At 46.0% G+C, this 16,066-nt stretch overlaps 1 protein-coding gene across 1 annotated transcript in view; it reads right to left on the bottom strand.

Annotated features, from left to right (window-relative positions):
• Positions 1-16,066, bottom strand: part of EXT1 (exostosin glycosyltransferase 1) — a 276,354-nt gene that overhangs the window by 33,025 nt on the left and 227,263 nt on the right. The window contains exon 2 of the mRNA XM_045805755.2: positions 1,243-1,336. Within this exon, the coding sequence (XP_045661711.1) occupies positions 1,243-1,336 (94 nt within the window). The remainder of the gene's footprint in view (positions 1-1,242; positions 1,337-16,066) is intronic.

The following is a 16,066-nucleotide window of genomic DNA, read 5'->3' as shown; positions in this document are numbered from 1 at the left end:
CGTCCACCAACAACATCCTAGCATAAAACCAACCTTGAATATAAACGGTTTTGTCAATGTAACTGCCACACGTCTGCTCGTGGAGTGGTTTACCCCACCGTTAGGAGCAACAAAGGGCAGAATGGGGCTTGGCACTCCTGACGAAGCACGTTGCGGACTGAACTCTTACAGGGTGTTCACCTCTCCCTTGCAGTGCCAACATCTGAGCCGGAACCCCGCTCTGTTCACTGTGGAGGGATCCAAACCACTGTGGACCAAGGTACTGCCTGCACAGTGATCTGTCAGCCAAGAAACGCCAGGCAAAGGACCCAATTCTGGGTCTAAATAACTCATAATCCAAAGCGGAGAACTATTTGCTTCATGCTACATCCCACAGAGGCGACAAGAACATTAGTGACTGTATGCTTCGCAGAACACAGTGGAAAGGGCCTTAAGGAGAAGGAAGCTCTTCCTTTGGAGGACACGACAGAAGGACGTATGTTAGGAAGCACTGTGCATAAAAGCAGACTCTGGCAAGGGGCAGAACATAGAAGGGGAAAGAACAGAGGAGCCAGAGGCAAGAAGTGGAGGAGGAGAGAGTCTCAGCTGAGTACACTTCTCAGGATCACGGAGGGCTGAGCGCAACCCCCAGGTGCAGGAAATATGCACAAGTGTTTCAGCAGGTGAGGCCCCTCTGCAGAGTAAGGCTAATGAGCGGACCCCCCGCCCCCCCAAGAGGCTCCAGAGCTGCAGAGCCTCGGGACAGGCGGGCCAAAGTGTGTAGCGTGACCCCCTGGGCATCACTCTCAGAATTTAGAGGCACCAAGAGACAACTTAGTGGGGTGGGCAGAAAAGACAATTTGCTTCGGGGAAGCACCACCAAGAAGCCATTTTCTTAAGCCAGCGAGTGCTCCTGAGACCGGCTTCCAGGCAAGACAGCGTCTCTGCAGGAGCCCAGCGAGGCTGCTGCTGGGCAGTCAGATCTACCCTCCGTTTGCAAACATGTCCCTGAAGAACCCATCCTCCCTGGTGGTGAAACCATTTAATCTTCCCACGTCCGAAAACAGGGAGTGAATCCTCTTCCTGCCAACCCCGCCCCCCGACTTATAAAAAGTGTTGCAGACTTTCTTGGGAACACAGACTTGAGGTGTTCAAGGCAAACTACGCATTCTGTTTAGATCCCAGCAGAAGGGCTAAGGTTCAACCCACCCCGTCTGACTTCAGTCCTCAGCCCTAGTTGGGGGAGGTTTCCGAGTCTCTTACCTGCAGAGCCTCCAGGAACCTGAAGGACCCAAGCCTGCGACCACGAGGAACCAGACAGAAAGTGGCATTGTGCAGCATTTCCCGATAATCATACCTAGAAGGAGAGGAGGAGCAATGAGCAAACGAGGCCCCGTGAGGAGTGGGGGAGTGGGGGATGAATGAACATCTGTGGGTGCACACCTGCATGAAATTACCCAGAACAACTCAGGAAACACGCTGGCTGGCGGGCAGTTCTCACTTTCCCTTTGTGGAGGTGGGGGTGTTGCGTGAGGGAGAACAAAGGTGAACTTTCATGGGGGACAAAGCAATTAGGGTCTTTTGCAAGCAGTACACAAAAGACAAGCCTGATGGTCCCAGGAACTATTTGGCTTGCCTAGGTTTGGCTTCCAAAAATCAGATTTTTGTGTCTTGATGAAATGTCTTGTTCCCATAAGCTTAAGAAAAAAAAAGATCACAACACGTCGGGCTTGTTTAATGCCATGTCATTCAGCAAAACTAAGACGGTCCTTGTTCCCCACCCCACGCTATTAAAACCTACTCAGGAAACCTCCATCACAAGCACAAAACAACATTCACTTTCTCCCTCACACTGGAGTTTCTACATTTAACCAAGAATATTCAGCTACACCAGATAAATGCTGCTGTTATAAGAATGGTTGACACGACTTACACGGGAAAGACAAAGGATACGGAAGGAGGTGGCCTAAGAAATGGGGAAATAAGAATAACAAGAGAAAAAAAACAGCAGGGGGTGCAGAAAACCGGGGTGCAGAAGAGAGGATTGTGGCTTTTACTCAAATACCACTTGGCGGTATCACATGGTTTTTGCACTTGAAAAAAGGCAAAATATAACATGAGCGTCAGCTGCTCTTTCTGCTGGTGAAGTGCAGGAAAAGCAAGGAGCATTTCATTTTGTTGAGGGCTATCACTTTAAAAGTGATATCCACAAACACATTCCTAAACACGCAGTTTCAGGTTCATTATGAGTTTAAGCAAACTTGGGAAGCCAGAAATGGCTCCTGTCCTGTGAAAGTGCGGATTCTGAGAGCTAAGATGAAATCACTCTCATTTTTCAAGAGCTTCCAGTGCTCGGCAGACAGGTGTGACTTTGACAGTAGCATATGTCACCAGCATTTTCTGACTCTAATAGTCTAATTTAATCATAGCCTCAAGGCATCGGATTGTTCCCTCCTCGTTTTGGGATACTGATATATACATTTATATTTTTAAAGTCCACATCTATTTTTATATTCTCATACAAACTAGGCATATGGGAGTAAGCCAATTTTCAATTATAAACCCGTCATTAAGAAGAGACATCATGCAAAGGACCATTTGCTTAAACAAGCTTGTACAACTAATTTGCACAAGAAAAGGTCACCGTGAATGGATTAAGATTATCTCCATTGAGAGTAAAATAAAAACCCTTGCTGCATTAATTAAACTGCAAAACAGACTTGAAAGTAGAAAAGATTTTTAAGAGGGCTCAAATTTGGCTAAATAAGAAATATTAAATTATGATGGTAATGGCTTCTTCTTTGCTCACCAAACATAGGGAAATAATTGATAAGTATCTTCAAATTCAACTGTTAAAAATGTTGGGATCTCTACGTAATGAATGAAGAGGGAAATATGTATACACACACACACACACACACACATAAACTTTAAACTCAAATTGTTTTAATATAAAAAGGTCAAACATACTTCAGACTACAGGAAAGTTTAATAAATGCCCAGAATAGAAACCCCTGAGGGACTAGCACAGAAGGTCCTACATCCTCATCATTAGGCGGCTAAAAATGTAAAACCCTATTAATGTTCTGGATGGTAACAAGTTTCAAAGTTGCCAGTTGCAGAATTTACTTTAGGGAAGGAGTGGAGGTAGAGGGAAGGCAGAAAACTTACAGCAAAAATTCAAATGACAGTTATTCTAGGGTGTTGGTGGTAGAGAAGAAGGATTTGCTGATGCAGGGGATAAAGCTTACATGATTGAAGCTTGTGTTCATTCACGCAACAGGTAACGGGAGACGTGGGATGAACATTCTTGCCCCTAGGTAGCTGTGACATTGTGAATGAAACACATGAGCTCTCTGGGACTCAGTTTCCTCATCAGCAAAATGATGAGAGATTGTTTGAACACCCCATTATTCTTTATGTTACTTTTAGGTAAGAAAGAAGAATGTCCTTTTGGAATATCCCACTGCTCCAAAGGTTTCCATAACCCTTGTATAAATAAGGGTATGTGTATGTGTATGTATACATAGGTCTCTGCTCATGTGTGTACAATGTATGTTTAACGTGTGTGTATCCCTACAGACACATAAAGACAAATACAGGACATGTACACATGAAACTTAAAACAATGATTTTCAGATTTCTAACCATGCTTAGCCCATGAACCCGCAAGGGGTCAGTCTTTCTAGGTGGGCCACACATGTGTTTGGTACCCTTCCACTCAGCCCTTCTATGGACCCACCTCTCCACTTAAATGTGCTCACATACCCCACAACCACCTCTTTCTAGATGCTTAAATTCAGTCATTTTTTTTTCAGTCATTCTCTCCAGAAACACAATGTTCCAGACCCCGTTCTAGTCCTGCAGATGTTGTGCTGAGAAGACCCTCCTCTAGCTGCTAGACCTACCAGAGAATCGTCTTATGATAATTCAGAAAGAGGGTGTAAAATCTCCTGGGGGTGTCTGCATCATAAAGTACATTCGAGAAGGCTGGCCTTGCCCAGTGAGGCACTAAGGAACTCTGTGCACACTCTCCCTAGCAAAACAACAGTTTAACTGGTAAAAATTATAAAAACATTCATTTAAAGTTTCTGGAAATTGTCCTAAGGATATAATGACAAATGGAAAAACATTTGTTCAAGAAAACCTACCAGATCTTGGCAAGAACAGTGAGCGTCTGTGGCATTTGAGCCATGACCTGGTCCATTACCAACCCCTCCCAGCTCCACCTTCTAGAAGCTCCATGTCAGGCAAGTTCAGTCAAGAAGACGGGGCTCCCTCTCCTCCCAGTTGCCATCAAGAAAGTAAAAAGACAACCCACAGAAAAAAGAAAATATTTGCAAATCATCGACCTGATAAGAGACTTTTGTCCAGAATATGTAAAGAATTCTGCCATTCAACAATCAAAAGACAATCCAACTTGAACACACGCCACTGATGGACTAGATATTGTTCCAAAGAAATGATACAAAGTGCCAATAAGCACGTAAAAAGATACTCAACGTGATGAACCATGAGGGAAATGCAAATGCAAATCAGCCACAAGGATGGCTACCCTCAGGAGGACAGGTGCTGGTGAGACTGGAGAGAAACTGAAACCCTTGCATGCTGCTGGTACGAAGGTAAAACGGTGCGGTCACATTGGAAAAAAGTTTGGCAGTTTCCTTTTAAAACTAAAAATGGGATTAGCATATGACCCAACAATTGCACTCTTGGGCATTTATCCCAGAGAAAATGAAAACTTATTTTCACGCAGAAACTTGTCCATGAACATTCACAGCAGTTTTATCCTTAATAGCCCCAAACGGGAAACTATCCAAATGTCCTTCAATGGGTGAATGATTCAACAAACTGTGGCACATCTACAGCCTTGAATACTCGGCAATAAAACGAAATGAACTATTGATACACACAACATCCTCAAGGAAATTATGCTAAGTGAAAAAGCCAATCTCAAAAGGATATACACTGCATTATTTATTTATATAGATGCATGAAGTAACAATTTTAGGGATAGATAACAGATTAGTGGTTACCAGTGGTTAGAGATGCGGGAAGAAATACAGGGAGAAGACGGGTCAAGTGAGGGGGAGAGCCTTCTTAAAGGGACTCATTCTCCACGATTAAGTTTAGAAACGTAAATCACATCAAAATCATAAACTTCTTCAAAATACGAGGTAATTAACACATGATATCCTAAGCAAGAACATAAGTAGATAAGGCAGGCAACTCATCCCAGAGAACTTTCAGCTTTAATTAATAAATGGTTTTGTTACCCTTTTCAGATGGGCATTAAGCTCCCCATTGTGTAGGTGGCGATACAGAAGTTAGAACAGTTTTCATAAATGACTGCAAAGAAAAATGCAATAAAATGACATGACCTGAATTTAACCTAGAAATCAGGAACTACTCTATGGCCATAATAATCTTATCCTTAAAGTTGTACTGAATAATGGATGGGGTACACCCCATTTAAAATGGGCCACGTAATAATGCATAATTGAAGTCCTTACCCTCCAGATGAAACACATTTTTGCTGGCAGCGTTTCAGTGCACCTGGGGGGGGGGGGAGTGTGGCAAGCGCAGGGGTTCTCCAAACGTGTTCTCCCAACCAGGAGCATCATCTGCCCCACCGGGGAACTTGGCAGAAATGGGAATTCCCAGTCTCACCAAGGCCCACTGAGGTAGAAACTCCAGGGGAAGGGCCCAGAATTCTGTTTCAACAAGGCCTGCTGGGTAATTAGGATGCATCCTAAATTTTGCACTAAGAGCTCAAAAAAAATTTCAGCTAAGAGGTTAGGAATACAAAGCTTAGTGAAGAAGCAGATTTAGACAGAGTCAAAGCTGGGTTCAAATTTCATCTTTGCTATTTACAAGCCGAGTGATCTTGGGAAAGGTATTTTTCTAAATCTTGGCTTCCTGGTCGGCAAAATGGAGATACTTTTACTGTGAGGCTTGGATGATACCACTTAACTCAAACATGGGCATATCATCAACAATCCATAAATGGTAGCTATTATCATTATGGCTCAAGGAAGGCAACAGAATATAATGGAAAACAGAGCCAACTTGCAAAGTTAGAAGACGTGGTTTGAGGACTTTGGGTTCTGGATCTACCACTTTCTATGGGGTCCTGTGCAAATGGAGTTCTCTATGTGTCAAAGTCATGAAGGTCAAATGAGATCATGCCCTATAAACTGCCATGCACCGTGTAACTGCAAGTTATTGTGGTAAATGACATCAGGATGAGAGGAATAAAAACATTTAAAAAAAGTAACAATGAAAAAAAGAAAGAAAAGAAAGAACAAATCCCCAAAGACAGAGCCAGAGAGAAATGCGAAACAGACCCTTTAAAATAAAATGTAAACAGCAGCTGGGAATCACAACAGAACAGCAGCTTCTAATTGAAAGGATTTTGCCTTCTTATCAAAAGCTGCATAGACAAGGATGCTGCTGGTGCAGGGTGCCCACTGCTCTTCCTGTGCGGCCCACGACTCCTCAGTAGCGTGCACGGTTTCCATGAGAGCCTGCTTTTTGCTAATCAAAGAGGGTAGGCACGAAGCAAGTGATCCAGCCTCTCATCTCTGTAGTCATACAATTCTAGTCTCCCTGTGATGTTGCTATAGTTTGTCTCAAGTATTTACTTGTAAAGTATGTGCACATCTATGCTATCTGTTCCCTCCAGTCTCCAGCCTCATAAGTACTTAATCTTCTTTGCTTACACCCAGGTTTGAATCACGTCCCTTAAGAGAAAAAGAAAGAAAACAAAAACAATTTATGACTGCTGTAGTTCCATAAGTACACGGGGAGAAGAGAACTAAAATAACTTCCTCAGCACCTCCTCTGTGCTCTTTTATTCAATCAACAAACATTAATTAGTTGAACGCTTACCACGCATCAAACACTACTCAAGAAACTGATGGACCAGTGAAAAGGCAGATGTGTTATTGTTATTCAGTGAGGGAATATGATGATCAATGATCGTTACTTAGCGGTAGGATGGAGGCATGAGGCGGATTATTCGAAGAGAAACAAGAGTGACAACCTGGCTCTGGTGGGGAGACTGAGAAGCAGGGGTGCCTCCAGGAGGAAGGGAAACTGAGCTAATTATTAAGTGAAGAGCAAGGATCATCTTGACAAGGCTGAGAGGAGACAGTGGGCATGGGGGAGCGTAGAAAGAGCACAGCAGGAACAAACACCAAGACAATAGAACCCACCACCGCTTGGGGGAGGGTGGGGCGATGGGGGGCGGAGGGAAATAAACTGCTGCTAGAGGCGGGGTCCCACTGGGAGGACTATGTGTGGTATCTCCTGGAGATCAGACACAATCCCCTGCAGTGGTCCTGAGTCACCGAAGGGCCTAGCAAAAGAATGACTCGTCCCAGTGGCATTCTTCGGACTTGATAACCTTGCCAACACAGCAGATCACAGCTATGGAGCCATTAGGGCTCCAATTCTAGGCTTTCTGATTGTAAAGGGCATCTGCCTTCCACCACGGTATGCTGCCTCTTTGGTCAGCTCGCACAGAAACTCGCAACCCCGAGATCAAGAGTTGCACGCCCCAGCGACTGAGCCAGCCAGTTGCCCCTGAAAATACACTTCTTATGGAGCAAAGTCCTAAGCAAGCAGTTCACCTAGTTTCCTGCGCTAGCCACAAACGGCTACCACTAGGAGGACCTTTTCTCCCCGACTCATGTCACACCAGCTGTTCAGTCCAAGATGGTGCTCTGTTTTTTAGTAACCATGTTGCCACAGACCCTTTCTTGGGCTTGAGCGACTTAACACATAAAATTTCAATTATTTTTGAGAAAGTCCAAAGTCCATAACATGTAATAACATGAAATTAGCCCAAGACATAAATGTGAACGGAGAAACATACCTTTTAGTTAGAAAATGGGTCCAGCTGGCTGCCACAGTATGGCTGCGTGACGTCTTTTAAGCATAGCTACAAAGAAGTACCTACAGAGAGGCACAGACCCCTGCAGTCTCTGAGAATTCATGGCACACACTAAGCCTCAGTTCCTTCACCACCTACTCACACAGCTTTTGTGCACACGGACGCGCTCCAGGTGCTCCGGGGTCGAGTAAATGCCGAGAGCTACACTCACGCGCAGTGCTGGACCTGGCTGACCGGACGGGCGGCAGTGGCGGGGACACTCAGTGGCCTGTGGTCAGAAGGCACTTGCTCTTTGGAGGTGGTGTGATTTCTCACACCGGCAATGCTTGCCTTGAGCACTACCTGTGCTAGACCCTCCAGGGCACCCAGTCACGCCCCAGGTGAGGACTTTCTTTCTTTCTTTTTTTTTTAAGATTTTATTTATTTGACAGAGACAGAGACAGCCAGCGAGAGAGGGAACACAAGCAGGGGGAGTGGGAGAGGAAGAAGCAGGCTTCCAGCGGAGGAGCCTGATGGGGGGCTCGATCCCAGAACACCAGGATCACGCCCTGAGCCGAAGGCAGACGCTTAAGGACTAAGCCACCCAGGCGCCCCACGGACTTTCTTTCTTTATAATGCTCCTCAGAAGGCTGCCGCCGCTCCCGAGCTGTGTGCTGCAGAGAGCAGTGGCTGGCTATGATGAGGGACGGGTACCTACGCTCATCCTTTCACATTTCTTGGCTATCCACAGAAAACCATCTCCTTTTATTGCCCATTTAAAATCCACTTCAGTGTAGGGAAGGGAGGGAGGTAACCTTCTGCAGGCTCTGGCTGGGGCATGAGGCCCTATGGGAGGCGTGGACTCTTGCACACACATGATCTCATGGAAGCCTCGCAGCCACGCTGGGAGGTAGGTATGGTTATGCCAGCCTCCCACGGGGAAGAACAGAGAGTCAGAAGACACTTGGAAGCAAACACCCTATCGGAATACACTGGATCATGACCCCATAACAATTCCCCCACCCCATCTCTACCCTAAACATCTACCGACAGCCCAGAACTTGAAACTTGGACTGCGTGGGAATCACCACCTATGTAAACTAACGAATCCAACCTGTACCAGGGGCACCTCTTCCTTCAACATGGGTAGAAGGCCATCTTGGTTCCCTCTCATTAAATAGCAGCTCAATGGTGAATATGTAAAATCAAGTGATAAAATATGACAGCCATTAAAGGTAACAATTACTTTTTTTAAAGATTTACTTTTTTATTTGGGGGGGGCAAAGGAGGAGGAGAGGGAGAGAGAATCCTAAGCATACTCCCTGCCAAGCATGGAGCCTGATGTGGGGCTTGATCCCATGACCCTCAGATCATGACCTGAGCCGAGATCAAGACCATCCGACTTCACCAATGGGGCCACCCAGGTGCCCCTAAAGGTAACAGTTATAATGATACCCCTACCCCCCCACACTGATTACACGTTTCCTGTGGGCACGGCAACCACCTGTACTCATTACTGCACTTTATCTCTACAACCACATGGGAAACGGCCCCATTTTACAGATGAAGAAGCAGGGCAACAAAGGTTTTACGGGGCTCACACGAAAGTGCATAGTGTACAGAAGCCACAACGCACTCTCTCATCTCTCAGAGCTGCTGAGGAGGAAGGGGTGACATGGTGACAAAGGTGAAAACGAAAGATTTCCACCGCACTGGGCCAGCTGACGTTGACCTCAGAATGCTGTCTGACGGAGGTGACCGGAGCCCCAGCTTCTGTGCTCAGCAACACCAGATTTCAAACTGCCCCCAGAGAGATGCAACTCCAGGACACGTGGGTCTCAACAATTCTCTGGTTGGAAAGAAAGCATTTCTGGAAATGCTACGTAAAGCGTTACCTGGGTACAGGAGGACAGGGTACTGGTTCACTGTCCTCCTCCCTAAATATCATACCTATACCATGAAAAAAGGAGCTTACCTGCTCTTATTCACCACTGTGACCTCAGGGAGGGACAATAAAAAAGCCAGCAGCAGCAATGACCTCAGGTGGATAACGTGGGTCTGTCAGAGGTGCACCAAGGTCTTGGCTGCGGGAGCTGAGTGTCTGTGACAGGCCCGAGGGCAAGCGGGAAGCCCGAGGTCATTATCTCACCATTAACTTTCACCAGGCTCTGCGCCAAGGAGCCTGGCCAAGGGGCGCGGGGCCAGGGAGTGTGGCCCAAAGCTGAGAACACCAGCACGGAGCATCTGTCCTACATGGCAGCTCCTCCTCAGGGACAGGACGAGCCTCAGGGAGCAGGGGCTCCTTTCCCCAACACACCCTCTTTCCTTTCTCTGCCTTCCCTGCACTCCTGGAGGGAGGCTCTTCAGATCCCTGAGTCTTGGCCAGAGACCCTCTCGCCACTCACACGGCGTCCCGGGACTGACCTGTCTATTGCTCATACTGTAGTAAGTCGCCCATTTTCCTGTTTTCTTTCCCTGGACTCCAGGAGACAGGGCCACGGTCCTACTTTCTGTTGAACCAGCCCCTCGAAAGATAGTTGGTAAATGGATGGCAAACGCTCAGGTGCTCAGCGTCCACTGGTTTGCACTGAGAAGTGCACGGGCTGTGAGAGCAAGAGGAAGATCAAGAACGCACGCCCTCCTTCACGACATCGCCTCTATTTTGCCACAGCAACGTGTCCAGCTCCTGGTTACGCCTGACCTTCCTAGGATGCGCTTCACTTCTGTGCTTAGGCTGGGCCCACGTTAGAGAATGGAAAGCAGTGTCTTTCGTTTATTCATTTTTGTCTTCCTTTTGTACATTTTCTATCCCCTCTTCTCTGTCTTTAGTTGTAAAGGCCTGGCAGCTTGTTAAAAATTTCATTTTCTTTCTGCACACTGGTGAAGGTGGGAAATGTGCTTCACCGGCCCTGATAAATAGCATTATTTGCAAATCGAGTCAAATGTATGTGCAGTGCTATTCAGAGTGAACCCTCTCCTGGCTCTCCTCCACGTCTGAGCTGAAGAAAAGCAAACAAACGGTAGGACCTCCTCCTGGCTTCCTAAGGATAAACACTGCTTTGGTCCAAAGGCAATGACTCCCCATCCCCCAAAGAAAACTGGGCTCAACCCAGTGTTCTGACCGCTTCCCCTCTTGAGCCAAGACATTCTTTCCTGCCCGGCCAGACTTGGTCAGCCCTGGGATTAGGAGGATGTCTGGAATTCCTGTTGGGCTGTTCTTGTCACCAAAGCAGGCACTACCCAGTGGTGAATCGGACATGCCCTGCATTCTTTGTCAGCGCGTAAGCCTTGCGTCTGGTCCTTGCACTTAAGTGATTAGAAAATACCTTCAGAATCCAATTAGAGTTAATGAAGTGACAGCTGGCTCGGCTAACCTCACCTTCCTAAGTCTGCTCCTACTTTTGCCATTCCTGAGGTCTACCTTCTGACTTGGACAATCTGGGACAGCTCACTTCTGGGCCCTTCGTGCTGACTCAGCAAATGAGGCCTCAGAAGTCTGCGGAGCTGAAGATGGTGTGTCCCCAAGAAATGATGGGCCACCAACATAATATGAAAGCTTCGTGAAGCTGGTTGACTATGAAAAGTTTATTCCTTCCCTTCCGGGTATGCGAATGTATAAATGCACAGGTGCGTATGTGTCCTTGGGACACAAAAATCTGTGTCATGGTTAACGACCTGATGGCACACATTGTTTATTTACCAGATCGCCCTCCCATAAGGGTTTGCTCAGTGGAGCTTGGAATGGCCCATAAATCCAGATTCTGCCATTTCCTTTGGCAGAAGGACCATAGTACCCTGGGGGAGAGAGTCTGAGCTCAGTGTCACCCTTCCCTCCTCCTCCAGCTGCCTCTGCTCAGCCCAGCTCCCCCTGAGAAGCAGCTAAGGAGCTAGCCAACTCCTAGGTGACCTCATTTTGGGAAGGGCCTAAGGGACAGAGAAAATTTAAGTACTTAATAGGGGAGGGGTAGAGCAGGTGGCCCTTAAGATGCCTTCTTGCTCTCGTATTCGTTCATTGGACAGGTAGCAAACTGAGCAGAGGGGAAACAAAGATGCAAACACCCAGTGGTTTTTGTAATTACACTGGAACCCCAATCTCATCACGCCCCTCTTTCCTAGATCTCCTTAATTCTACTCCTTTGGGTCTCTAGGCAAAGAGAACAACGAGAAGTATACTCTGGTTCATATCAGTTTCAGGTCAGAGTAAGTTCAGTTTTATAGGTTCAATCCATTTTTCTCAAAGCAACCAGAGATACCCTTAAAATGTGAACTCCAAGGCTGAAAACCCCCCAGTGGCTCCTCATGGCACTTAGAATAATAGTCACACCCCTTGCCCTGGCCAGCAGGACTCCATGAGAACTGGCCTCTGCCCACAGCTCAGAATGCCTCTCTCCTCACTCACCATCTACAGCTAGCAGCTTCTCTACACAGAACTGGCTCATTACCATCTCCCGGACTTGTACTTGCTATGCCCTCTGCCTGGAACATTCTCCCCAATCTGCCCCAAGATGCAAATTAGCATTCAGAGAAACAGGCCCTCCTCAGAGAGGCCCCCAAAGAGCAGGCTGTGTGCCCAGCACTCATTGTCCCATTGCCCTGTTTCCTGTCTGTCCGAGGATTTACCACTGTCTGAATTCACCCACCTCCTTAAATATCATACATATACCATGAAAAAAGGAGCTTACCTGCTCTTATTCACCACTGTGACCTCAGCCCCTAGACCTGTGCCTGGACTGTGGTAATCTTAAGAAATACTTATTGTTGAATGCATATCAGATCTCCTCTCATTCCTCAGGGAATGATACCTATGACGTCACAAAGTGTCCAAGTTGCCGGCCATGTATGCCAGGGTAATTCGTAGGACTACTTTCTAAAAGAACACAGAAGAACACAGAGAAATTCTCTTCTGTCTTTTTGTGTGTGTGTGTGCAATACCAGCCTCATTTCTCTGGTTAATGTTAAGATTCATCAACTGCGTTAAATGCCATCTGCTATGAAAGCAAAATCTCATTAAAAATGCCTTTGGAGAAAAAAAATGTAAAAAAGAATGCCTTTAAGAGAGGTTTATGTAGAGGATAGGATAAAACCTGCATGAACAAACATTAGAAACTATAGTTTCTGGTCTTGACTTCGTCATTAACGGTTTGATTTTAAGTAAGGTGTTTTGGTTCTAAATCCATCTCGTTTATAACATGGACCAATCATGCTAGTCTTGCCTACCCAACAAGGTCTACTGAGGATCTAAGGGACAGAGTACATGAGAACTTCATGTAAACAAAAGTACCCCTGAGAACTTTATATAAATGGAAGTGTGTAGGAATATCAGGGAGCACAAGGCAAGCGCTTTCGCGGAACAGTCTTTGTATATGAGGAGGTCATAACGTAGACAATGTCAAACGCTTGGCATTGCTTTGCTTCTTGTCCTTTTTTTTTTTTTTTTAAGATTTTATTTATTTATTTGACAGACAGAGAGAGAACATAAGCTGGGAGAGCAGCAGAGGGAGAAGGAGAAGCAGGCTCTCTGCTTAGCAGGGAGCCCAGCGCAGGGCTCTATCCCAGGACCCTGGGATTATGACCTGAGCCGAAGGAAGACACCTAACCGACTGAGCCACCCAGGTGCCCCTCTTGTCTTCTTTTTTGAGTCCCAAATTATTATGGCCTATACCCCAAACCCATCCAATGCTTCAGAAGTGCGGATCATTTTCCGAAAGAAGCATCTGGAATAGCTAATTTGTTACCAAAGCCGATGATGAAACACACGCAATCCTGGAAGGGTCTGGAAAGCCAGCCACGATTCCCAGGGCTCCACTGTGCTAGTTCTCAGCTATTAGCCCATCGGTCCGTTTTCAGGGTATGCATCTGTAATGAAGATGGCTCAGAGCTCTTGGCTACAGGGCCCATAAAGAGAGAGCAATTCTGTCACATGGAACGTCTTGTTGCTTAGTTTCCACTAAGGTATTCTGGCTTTTAAATAAACCGTCAAGTAAAACTTGGCATCAAAACACAAAGTGAGTAACTTCCTTTGTCGAGGAGCTGACAGCTCGGCTGTGTGTCAGATAGACAGCTGCTGAGAGTCAGCTCCAAAGGCGACCGCGTCCTCTCTGGAAGGGAGCTGGTACCACAGACCGCCTTCCTCGGGGTTAAGTCAAAGCGACATTAAGGGATGGTCTTTCAGGAAAGTTAACCCTGCAACGCCCATCGACCACATCCCTCTCCACGAGTGTTGGTTTTGGAATTATAAAAGTTTTGGAGGTGTGAAAACATAATTGGAAAACTTTTTTTTCCTGCTTAAAGGGCTAATTGATTTCACAGGTGTTTAATTATCATTTGCTGTGAGATAATACCTTGTAGCGCCATAAAAAATGGATTTAATTTTCGAGTGCTTGCAAAACCACTGCCAAAGCCAAGTGAGAGCTAAAGCTAGATAATTATTCTATAAATCAAATACACTGCCTCCTTTCTTTGAAATTTTTAATACTTGGAGATAATGATATCTGACAACCTTGAAACTAACATGAAAAGGATTTTCTTGCCAAGTGCCAAAAGGCAACCACTGGAGCATTTTAGGCAGTTTGGTTCATTAATAGTGACTCTGGCAGCCTTGAGGTCCTGCCTGTGGGCTCCCAAAACATGCCAAGGGTAAGGGCAGTGGTGTATGTCAAGACAGAGTATTCTCTACCAAGATCAAATGGCCACACATCCAATAAGGTCCACAGAAAAACAGGAATGAAACCCAAACTACCCTTAGCCACAAACCTGCCCGAAAACAACTGTAACTCTCTGAGCCCACACTCAGAGTCCTGGAACGTGGAAAGTGGAGGTTTTTTCAACTTGATCAATGAATACTTTCCTATCTCATGCTTACGGCACAACGCTCGTGCTTCCTGTAATAGCGAGAGTGAAATCATGAAATTAAAAAAAAAAAATGTTAACAGCTAGAAGGCACCGCAAAGATCGTCCACTCCAAACATTCCAGATGAAAAAAGCAAAGCCAGGAGAGGTCAAGTAACTTGCCCAAGATACCACCACCAGGGGCAGAAGCAAGATAAAAAAGGTGAGTTCGGAGCAAGCAGAGAAAGAAAGAGACAGCTTGAAAATAGATTTGCAGTCCCAATCTCATCCAAAGTCTAAAAATAAAAGAAGGAATTTTTTAAAGGAAAAAAAAATCATTCCGTAAAAGGAGCGGCTATTTCTTCAACAGAGCCCAGTTTCCGAGGAAGTGCTAGAAGCTGCCTTAAATAACCATATGCGGGTTTTAGTTGGTGCCACGTTTAAGATTTTTTTCCTCCAACTTCTATTCAGAAGCTGCCGAAGTCATAATACGTTCCATTAGATTAAGTGTGCTTACATGACTTCAGAAAGCAGGGCGATCCGGCGGGGCACACACTGTCAGCGCTATTTAATCTAATGCCTGTGCGGAGTGTGCAACACCCCACGAATTGCTAGATGGCATGGATTTTCACGTGGTTTGAGTTGGCCTTCACAGTCATGGTTAAGGTGTTAGAAGGCAAAATGCAGTATAAATGGCACCATTCCTGGACACCATGCTTGGGTCCTCACAGTCAAAGTCCGAGCCCAACATGTGTGGGCAGAGCAGGCAGGGGAAAATGTGGGTCCCTGTGTAGACTAAAAGGGGTAGGATGGACTGGCATTCTCAGAGACTGGCTTGGAATTGCAATGGAAACTCTTGCTATCAGAAAGAATGATGATAATAGTTAGAACTAACATTTCTTGTGAGCTTATTCCCCGTCCAACCTCCTGCAAAGCATGTTCTAGCTGGCCATTTGATCCTCCAACAAGCCCGTGAGGTAGGTAACATTATGTCTCCTACTTTACAGAAGAAGAAATTGAGGATTCTATCTAAGTTGTCTACATTTGTTTACTAAGCAGGCAGGTGGGATCTGAACTCAGGCATTCTGAGTGTAGGGCCCTATTTATCATATAGCAGCACAATGCCTTGCTTCTAGAATGTTTCTTGGAGATGTCCCATGGACTAGCTAAGTGAGCTCTGTCTTGAGGGACACCATGGGAAGCCCTATGGAATCTCCTGGACTGATTCACGGTCTTTGGGCTGAAGATAGGCCTGGAATTGTGCCAGCTCTTTTCTCTGGCTCTGAATTAGAGAAGATGTCCTTCCTTGGGTCACCTCGCATCTCGAGTATTACTCCTAGATCCTGGGGAGTAGACAGAGCAGGTAAGAAACAAATGGCTGCT

Source organism: Ursus americanus, chromosome 9 (assembly GCF_024610735.1).
Source record: "Ursus americanus isolate L20-20 chromosome 9, mUrsAme1.1.p, whole genome shotgun sequence".
Lineage (NCBI taxonomy): Eukaryota > Metazoa > Chordata > Mammalia > Carnivora > Ursidae > Ursus > Ursus americanus.
The sequence above is the reverse complement of the archived record's forward strand: the minus strand, read 5'-3'. Positions and strand labels throughout refer to the sequence as shown.